The sequence below is a fragment of the Astatotilapia calliptera genome, chromosome 17 (assembly GCF_900246225.1).
Source record: "Astatotilapia calliptera chromosome 17, fAstCal1.2, whole genome shotgun sequence".
NCBI classification, from domain to species: Eukaryota; Metazoa; Chordata; class Actinopteri; order Cichliformes; family Cichlidae; genus Astatotilapia; species Astatotilapia calliptera.
In genome coordinates, this window is record NC_039318.1 from 38,852,408 (window position 1) to 38,862,684 (window position 10,277).

General features: G+C 44.6%; 1 protein-coding gene across 4 annotated transcripts in view; it reads left to right on the forward strand.

The window, feature by feature from the left end:
• lmo3 (LIM domain only 3) overlaps positions 1-9,717 on the forward strand; it is a 51,171-nt gene extending 41,454 nt beyond the window's left edge. For all 4 annotated transcript variants that reach the window (XM_026146771.1, XM_026146772.1, XM_026146774.1 and 1 more), the window contains one exon: positions 8,198-9,717. In XM_026146771.1, coding sequence (XP_026002556.1) covers positions 8,198-8,303 — 106 coding nt within the window. In that variant the 3' untranslated portion in view covers positions 8,304-9,717. The remainder of the gene's footprint in view (positions 1-8,197) is intronic.
• Positions 9,718-10,277: the final 560 nt, after the last annotated feature.

A 10,277-nucleotide genomic window follows, 5' to 3' on the forward strand; every position in this document is an offset into this window, starting at 1 on the left:
GAATTAAAAAATAAGTGTAGTGCAGGTCTATGGTGATTTTTAGTGCTACTATCATCGAGTTTTGATTCTGGTTCTGTATCGGTTAAGTCATAAGCAGTCCTGATTTTGAACTGTTGTAGTCCTGTTTTAATTCTGGATCAGTTCTGGGTCTGGTCTGGTTGAATTGGGGTTTAGTCCCACCATGCATACTACGCCCCGGGTGTATAAAATGTCTGGCTCCGCCTCTGGAGTCAACAGTGTCCATGAACACGACGTAACGTTCGATGATGTGTCATTTCAAAAGCATCAGTTGTAGGAGACGTGCTTACAGAGCGCTTTGTAGTGAATCAGAAGAGTCGACTCCCACTGAACGAGAGCTGCTCCTCACTTAATTTCCTTTGGCTGCTCAGCTCTCACACAGTGGCTCAGCTATGCTCCAATCCCTCCATATTGTGGCCAATCACATGCGAGGATATAGGACAGGGGTGCTCAATCCCAGTCCTCGAGAGCTACTGTCCTGCAGCTTTTAGATGCATCCTTGTTCCGACACAGCTGAATCAAATGAATGGCTTGTTATCAGGCCTTCTCCAAACTTGATGGCATGCTGAAGAGGTGATCAAACATTTGATTCAGCTGTGTTGGAGTAGGGATGCATCTAAAAGCTGCAGGACAGTAGCTCTCGAGGACTGGGATTGAGCACCCCTGATATAGGATAATATCATCATGTGGGTGATGGACGCGACAGTCAAGTGGAGCGAGCGTCTGTCCTCTCAGTGAGTGAGACAGCGGTGAGGAGGGCTGTGCGAGAGCAAGAACACATAAATATGCCTGAAACACAGAAACGAAGCAGCACCTGGCTGCAGTTTAAAGACTTTTTTGTCTCGACTTGGTCTCGGTTTAGGCGGTCTTGACTACAAGTCTAGTGGCAGACATGAGGCAACTGAGACTCCAACCAGAGGCTGTATGGCAATGAACATACAGCATCTGGAAGACAAAAATATGAAAATGTTCAGATAGACAAATCAACTGTCTCCCTGTGGTGTGTGTATGTGTCTTTGTCATGAAAAGTAATTTATAACCAGCGTGGGAAGCCGCAGTAATGCCCCCCAGGAGCCAGAGGCAGAAAGAGAAAGATCCAGGCCATGCGCAGCCCCCAAGAGTACTGAAGACCTGAAGCCACACATCTCGGCAACAACTGCACGTCCATCCAGTTGGCTGAGAGTCCCTTAGAGCCAGAGGCAACCGCCAGCCAACCCTGGCCTCCCCAGGGTGAGTCCAGTCACCCTGGTGTGAGTTGAGAACAGGGCCCCAGGACTCCAGGTGCCCAAGAACCCTCCCCAACACAGAAGAGGCCCAAGCCACCACCCCCAACGTCAACAGCCACATCAGAACATCCAGCCACGTGCCCTGGAACCAACAAACATCCCAGGGAGGGCAGCAGCATCCAATAGGGAATGATGGGGAGGGCCAACCCCATCCTCCATGGCCGTAGAACCACCAGTGTAATTAAAAAGAAGAGGCAGGTCACCATGCAGTACAGCCAGCAAAGCCATGTGTATTGCCCTACCCAATGCAGCCTTAAACCTCCCCCACAACAAAGGGTAAGTCTGGAGTGTGCAGATGACTCCCAGTCTTGGGGCTCAAAGGGCCTGGAGCCCGTAAAGCACAGACCAGACATCTCGTGGGCCTGCTCCCCCCACACTGGAGAAATCTGAACACAGCTTAATCTTCCTCAAGCAAAAGTACAAGCCGCTCGTACAATCGATCACAACGTGACTCTTCAGGGAGTGGTCTCCGGGTCGTAACACTTCCAAGCTCAAATACACAGAGCAGCCATCAATAACAGCACTCAAGACAGAGGTGTGGCAAAACAGGTGGGCTGAACCAAACACGAGAGCCACATGACCACCGCTGCCTGTAGCCTTTTGTTAGCTAATGTCCGCTCTCTCAAAAACAAGATGGAGCGAAGAACCAGGGAAAGATTCCAACATGAAACCAGTGTTGTCCTGTCATTTTTACAAAAACCTGGACTGCTGCAAGTGTGCCAGACTCAGCCATCTATCTACAGACCCACTCCACTCACTGTGGAGACGACACACTTGCCTTGAGCGCAAATAAAGGTGAAGGTGTATCAGTTTATGTTAAGGAGAGATGGTGTGTGGATATTCAGGTGGTGGAGATTGTTGAGCAAACATCAAAATGCTGATGGTGAAGTGCAGACCTTTTTATTTACTGAGGGACTTCAGTGCTGTGTCTGTACTTCCTGTTTACATCCTGCAGTAGCCTGACATTATCACCAAACATGAGACTGCTCACCCACATGTTTGTTGTTTTAACAACTACAACTTCTTGACTGTGCTTTCAAAGTCCCGTCAGCGTTCTGTAGCAACATGAGAAGGCTGTGCCCCAAACCCAGCTATAGTTCCTCTGATACAGGCAGTTCCTCTAACAGCCCCTCCAGTAAATAAAATATTAAAGTTTGGAGTGAAGACACTGATTTGGTGCTTTAGGACGGCTTCAATGCCACAAACTCGGGTGTGTTTAAGATTGCTGCCTTAAAAAAGAGCAGTTCTGATTTACAGGAATATGAAACGGTGGTTAATAGCTACATCAGCACATGCACTGACAATATTTTCCCAGGCAAACGCTGTAAAATATTTCCAAATCAGAAAAAGCACCTCAGCAACTTTAACATCAGTGGAGATGAATAAACTCATTGTGGTATGAGTGGGACCATTCATGGTGGGGACGCTCTCTAGCACGTTTCTAAAGTGGCAAAATCGACTGCCTTCCCATAAATACAGGACACTACCCCGGCACACAACATTTCATTTTTAATGCAGTTGAGTGTTATTTTTGTTTTTACACTTATTTAAATTTTGCTGATTTTTAGGTTTGTCTTTTAATGGTCTGGGGTCTCTGTGGGGAGGGGGATGACAGCAGGGAGGACCAAATGTCTGCATCCTGGTCCCAACTCTGGATACTTAACATGCTTTAGAAATGAGAGCTGCTCCACCTAAAGTGGGATTGATCTGAGACCAGGTTTTCTGCAGAAAGTTTCCTGATCATTTACTTTCTGGACATCATTCAGACATCAGCAGACCCGGGCAGGTCAGCCCTTCTCTCCCACATTAAAATACATTTAAGCCAGCGTACATATCTCCTCTTTATATTAGGGCAGTTCATAAACTGTCAAATAAAAGTAGTGTGTCTCATGTATGTTGTAGACTGAAAGCACCATTTAGATGCCTCTTCTCATGTTGTGTGTAGAATAAAGGACCCAAATTCAAATTTCAGAGGCAGACTTGATAAAACAAGAGTCGACCCGTTTATTTGGCTGATGGAAACATAACAGAAAAAATAACAAAAGTAACAGAAGCACAGAAACACACGGGGAACAGTTTGATGCATGAAAACACAACGAGACACAACGAGGCTAATCAAGAGAAGAGGAAACAGGTGGGCAACACAGCTAAAATAATTAAGAGAAAAAAGGTCATTAAAACTAAAAACTACCAAAATAAAACAAAGAAAAAGACAGTGCCAACCACAATGACAAAGCAAAAAATATTCTACCCGTCTACAGGTAGGCTGTTATTTTAGCATCAACAATTTTCAACAGTGTGTTACTGTAGAGACTACCTTACATATAAAGCTCCTGCCTGCCTGTTGTTGTGATTTCTGTCGTCTAAAAGTCTATAAGTCAACAATGCTGAGGTCAGCACTAACTGGTAACACGTTTTAAAGTCTGGTCTTAGCTGGTCTCTGAAGCATAAACCTGGATTAACTGGGTGACCTTTTGTTTTTTCAGCTTGAGATCTGTTCTGACATCTTACTGAAGTTTCTCTGAACAGTTTCTTTGCATTGTCAGCATGGAGATGTGTTACTGTTCTGTGTCTGGCACGCTCATCTGATGCACTGTTCACTTATATCAATTTTATCGCCTCCATCAAACATGAAAGTCCCCTTGACCCATGGACCCTTCAATAAAGCAATTTTATAAATGACCCAGAAATGTCTCAGTGGTGCACCAGAACATGTGAAATCTGATAAATAAACGAGCTGACACCGAGATCATTCGAGGTTATGAAGTCTAATTATTCCCCAGTCCTGCAGACTGGTTAGTTAGAGGCTATGCTGAAGTTTTAAAGCTGAATTCCTACACCCAGGTTTGGATGTACCGCTACTCATGCACAGTCATTCAGGCATGTCTTCATGCCATTAGTAGGTCTGTGAGTACACCCAGCCCACTGTATCCCACAGATTAAAGACAGAAAACTCAAAGTCAGTCATTACTCTGATTTCATACACATCTCACTGCAGGACTCTAATGGCCACTGCCATGTTTAACTGTTAAAGGGCCATGCTTATGTGATGGGGCTGTTAGTGCAGAGCAAAGATGTAGAGACTGGATTAGAGAACTTATTTAATATTAACCTTATTCCCACCAAACCCACACGCACAGCTCACTAGCTGCAACCACCAATATGGCTCTCTGCCCCTTTAGCACACCTTTCTCTGGCCTTAAATACTTCTAATTGCTGATGGGAGTCAGCTGTGCAAAAAGGCAGGAGAGCCAGCAGGACACACCCACACGGGCAGTTTCAGGAGGAGGTCTTGCTGGGTGGTAACAGTCATCACCATTATTAAACTGACAGCCGCACTTTCCATGAAAAAAGGATCTGCAGCTGAACCCACTTCAGGCATAACATGTTTGTCACAAGGAAAAGTAATTTCTTTAAAATGACATCAAGCTGAGGGACTAAAGGGGACTAGATGCAGTACGAGGTCTATCAGTGAAAACAAAGGATCCCCACAGTGGATCTGATCATTCAGCAATAGTGCTGTCCTAGAGCTAACAAGACACGTAGCTGGTTCTGAGGAGAGAAAAGATGTTGGCAACACTGGGTGTAAAGAATAGGGAAGGAGATATGAGGCTTCATCCAGCAAGCAGTTACCCACAGATCAGCCCTGGGGGACAGCTAATCAATGGGGCTGTTGTCAAGTCTCATCATCTCTCCTGTGCTGGCCCAGTTTCTCCAATAAGTCAAGGCCACAGCTCAGAGAGGCTCGGGAAGGTTACAGTTAGCAAGGCGCAAAGGAGTGCAGGCCTGATGACAGTCTGGGAGAAGGCCAGTGCTGATAAAGGTGGAGGCTCCACTCTGATGTGGTGGAAGGGAAAAAACAGACAGCATAGCTAAGCAGAGACACCGGCTAACAGACAATAAGAGGTCTCTGTCACTTTGTGCCTGTGCTGGTAACTGGGCATGTGCAGCCAGTGTGTAAAACAATTCAATGTTTAATATGTCGTTGCTGGCAGAAGAGGAAAAGCCTGAAACGACCGTAAAAATGAAATAGTTGCAAGTGTAACAGGTAACGAAAGGTAACAGTTTGACAGGCATAAAATATTTTGTTTTTTAATTAGAGCTTGTAGGATTTGAAGGTACAATCACTTGAGTAATCAGCACTGCTCTCCTACCTGGTGTCTTGAACGAGACGTGGGTAACCACTTCACTGCGGCTATCAGGCCCATCTCTCCATCTTTAGTCTTCTGTCTTCAAGCCCCTGAGGTCTCAACAGCAACATCTGGCATCGTAGCTATTACCCCTCACTGGTCGTTGCCCAGTTGTAGTTGTTTCTTTTGATCCACACCAGCTGCTGCAGCCTTAGTGACTTGACTGCTTCCTGGAAGACCCGCCCTCCCATTTATAACTGAAATCACCCCAAACGGCCGCAGCAGATGGCCCCGCCCCCCTGCACCATTCAGGAGGAGTTCTTCCTTCCCACTGTCGCCAAAGTGCTGCTCATAGGGGGTCATATGACTGTTGGGTTTCTCTGTATGTATTATTGCAGGGTCTACCTTACAGTTGTTGTGATTTGGTGCTGTATGAATAAAACTGAATTGAATTCCAGAATTATTCCAAAATATTTTGTTCTCAAAATCAATATTATTCATTTTACCATCGTGTGTTCATTTGGCTTGAAGGGTGATCAGGGTGAATTTAAAAATGCAGTTTTGGATGGGGAGTGGGGGTCGTTGTTGTTGTTGTTGTTGTTTGTGCTCGTACAGTGTGTTTGAATCACTGTAACTAAAGTTACCATTGAGGTGGATGTAAGAAATTATGCTCTGAACCTGCAATGTAGCCCTGAATAACTCCTGCATACAGGTGGGTCATGTCAGGTACCCGAGCTCCACTCACTGTGTGGAGGTCCCAGCAATGAACTCAGCAGTCTTAACACTAAAGGAAGTCAGAGGCTCACTGCCCCCCCCCCACTCCCCACATCCCAGCTCCACTCCCCCCTGGTAAAGACGGCACTGCAGCTTGCTGACTTTGGTGAGCCTGCACACTGAGGGAGATAAGCAGCCCTCAGGACAATACAACAAAACGTACTGCTCTTACATGTTCATCATAACCTTCATTGCCCTCTCACAACATATGGAGTTATTTTTGTGCCACTATTCTGAGCGCACGTAAAAACTATTTGCAGGTGCAAGTGTTGTATTTGGAGGAGAAATTTATTTTGAGTGAAGAAAAGCTGAATTTGAGTCAACAAAATTCATTCCTGCGTGCAGAAAATGTATTTCAGTGTTTGCTGTTATACACACACACTAGCAGCCCCTCTCGCTCAGTTTTTGCATTTGCGCTCGCTGTGTTTGCTCCATGTGTTGTTTACACAGCAACATTCTCACATGAAAATATCTTAAAAGTTTATTTTGTGACCCAGACAGAGTAATATTTCAAACTCCGCCCCTCTGTGTTCCTCCGCCACTGCCTCGTTTGAGTTTTGGACGAAATGGATTCTGGGATATTGCATTTCGTCATTTCAAGCTGATTGGAGACCAGAACAGCCAATCAGATGTTTTTGCATCCAAGTCTGTGATTGGCTGGTTTTGTGGCACAAATATAACGGTGTAGAGAAAGAGTTGAAGGCACGGGCAGAAATGTTGAGAGTGCGAGCGACACATTGCGAGCGAGCGCAAATGCAAAAACTGAGTGAGAGGGGCTGCTGTTGTGTGTGTGTGTGTGTGTGTGTGTGTGTGTGTGTGTGTGTGTGTGTGTGTGTGTGTGTGTGTGTGGATAACAGCAAACACTGAAATACATTTTTTGCACGCAGCAATGAATTTTGTTCACTCAAATTCAGCTTTTCTTCACTCAAAATAAATTTCTCCTCCAAATACAACACTTGCACCTGCAAATAGTTTTTACGTGCGCTCAGAATAGTGGCACAAAAATAACGCCATAACAACAAGGCACAGGAAGGTGGGGCTGCCTGGGTCAGTGGGGTTTTGTTTCTCCTGCAAGGGTAAAGGAACCCTGGCCAGAAACACAGATAATCTAGTTAGGATACACTAAACACTCCATTAGTAAATATAAACATATGCATCTTGATGCATCCTCAGTCATTAAGTAAATCTCCTAAAAATCTCCTAGAAACGTTTCGTCATCATCAGGTGACGTCTTCAGTCTCCGCTGACTGCAGGTTTCCAATCTTACAAACAGTACATTTGCATAATGACTGAAACCAGCCACTGAAGGAACGATTCTCATGACCAAAACAACCTCTGGTGAAGCGGACGGCACAACACAGAAGAGCCACCTCGTCAGGCCAGGACTCTGCAGTCTATTCACACCTACAGGCCAGTGGACACTCGTTCAATGATGAGGACGTGCACATCCTGGACAGGGAGGAACGCTGGTTTGAGGGCGGAGTCAAGGAGGGAAAGACCATCTCTGAATGGAGGAGGGGCCTAAGGGTACATCTGTCATCATCTTACAATGCTGTGATTGGAGCCATTCCCCAACTCTCTGTGAATGGGACTCATGGTTGTTGGTCAATGGTCATGAGATTTGTTCCCTCAGTGGGCTGGTTTCAGTCATTATGCAAATGTGCTGTTTCTAAGATTTGGGGAAACCTGCAGTCAGCTGAGACTGAAGGAGTCGCCTGATGATGACGAAACGTTTCTCCCACAAAACGCTACGTCCAGATGAACAGAATCAACCTTTGGAGATAAACATATGCATACACACAAACACTCAAACCAGCCCCTGCATCATCTCCAACCATAGTCCCAACACTGCTGTTGAAAGGACAGTGTTGGGATACAGTAGTTAGGGAGAAGCGTTTGTTGTCAGGAAGCTTGGCCTGTTTAAAGCCTCACATTAATGAAACTTTGATGCTCTGATGTGAACGTTCTCCTTCTTTTCTCTTTGTGCAGGTTTTGTGTTGGAGACAAGTTCTTCCTGAAGAACAACATGATTCTGTGCCAGACAGACTATGAAGAGGGGCTAATGAAGGAGGGCTATGCTCCCCAGGTCCGCTGACCTTCACAGGCCAACATGGAAGAAGAGGAAGAGTGGGAGAAACTCCAGAAAAAGTGCTAATGCCTTCCTGTCCATGTTCCCCACGTGTACATACGTAAGAAAGACTCCCTGAGAGGGCAAACACACTGTTGTACAGAATAGCCATAAAGACGCCGTGGCAGGGAAAAGCCCTGGAAGCCTACAACAAAATGTATCGTGTGAAAAACATTTTTGGATGCTGCCTTTTCCCACCAACCAACAAATACTGGCCTGAAAAGGAATTTTTAACCAACTGCTGGCATTGTTTGCTCTTTTAAAAAAGACTAGTCCCACCTACCATCGCACCCAACTGCACTGCACAGTTCAACAGTCTGTGATTGAATCTGAACTCGACCCGGATATCGTCAATCACTAAAACTGTGTGCTGAGAACTGAGTATAAAAGTATGAAATCCATCCATTTTGTCTCAAGTGTGGCAAAATAATACTTTTGGGAGTGCGTGTGTCGGTCCATGGACATCCTTTCAGGCTACAGACTTCTGTCATACGTCCTTTAAGGCTTTGCATGGATCCTTTCAGAAACCTGAAACTCCAAACCTGACAAACAGTCAAGTGAGAAACACTTACCTTTATGCTGCCCATGCAGCATTAGCAGAGCAAACAGGGAAGGGAGATATGTCAGACTTAACCAGGGTAAAAATGAAGGTTAATTGTGGACTTGATATTGGACATTTTGAATAAGGTGGACAAACATCCAGCTGCTGAAGTTGCCTCATGTCTGGATGTGTAAATAAGCAATTGTTTGCTAACACCTCAGTCAAAAGATTTATTGGGGAATAGTACAGCATGTCAGCTCCTTCTGCAGCCCACAAGTGTGTAAAAACCTCTATAAGAAAAACTAAGTGTTACAGGATTATAAGTGTGAGATATTTCCATGGTTTGACAAGAGTTATCGCCGTTCCTAAAATGCAGTATTTTGGACTGGGACGCTGCCACTATGATTCTGTGATGGGTTATGTTGTTTTAGGTGGGGACGGCTTTTCTTTTATTAAAAACCTCCAGTCAAAGTGAAATACTCATGGACACCGAGGATGTTTAAGTGGTTTGTAGAATTTTGAACATGGATAGTTTCAGTCATTTCACTCACACATGGCCACAACGCCTTCCTCCCACAGTGGGACGTTGTCCTCGTCAGCTGAGAGGAAAACATCTCATCTTTCTGTATGAACCCATCTGAGCTCATGGCACCGTCAGCAGGACGACAGGAAGAAGCTTCTCTAATCTGTAAATTGTGGATGTACATTCATTTCTGCTTGCTTGTACAATGATTTCTTTTTGTGTCATCCAGCATGAGAATCTTATTTTTAGGACAATGCCTGTAAATACTATAATTGTAATAATTTTAAACACAAATGTAATAAAGTTTTATTGTCTAACCAGTGGTTATGGTGTTTTTCTTCTGTTTCCTATTGATTTGACTGTTGATTGACAGTGTTTGCTGAAGCAGTGAGGGTTCAGTATCAAACCCAAAGATGCAGCTTTAGTTGTAAAGCAGCCTCAGGAATGAAGCTGTTCTCTGTGCCGTGTTACAGCTTATGATATACGAGTCATCAGAAGTGCAGTTATCGGTTTGTTGTCTTTGCTCCTTCTGATGTTCGGGTCACACAACCTAAGAGCAGAGAGCTTTGGTTGACAGTTACATTTTTCCACTTAGGTGAGTTTTTGTTTTGTTTTTTGTGTCAAATTTTTCTATTTTGATTATGTTTCATGGAGCAAAAGAAAAAACAAAGCTTCTTTTACATGTTACTCTTGCAGCCCTCAACAACACTGACAGTTTAGGATCATCTGGAAAGGTAAATTATTTGATGTGAAGTTGGACTTCACAGATGTTTCCATGACTTTACAGTTAAGCTAACTGAATCTGACAAAGAGAGAAAATCTTTGATGATGTTAAAGCTGCTCTGCTCTACATGGAGACGTTATAGTGTTTTTATTT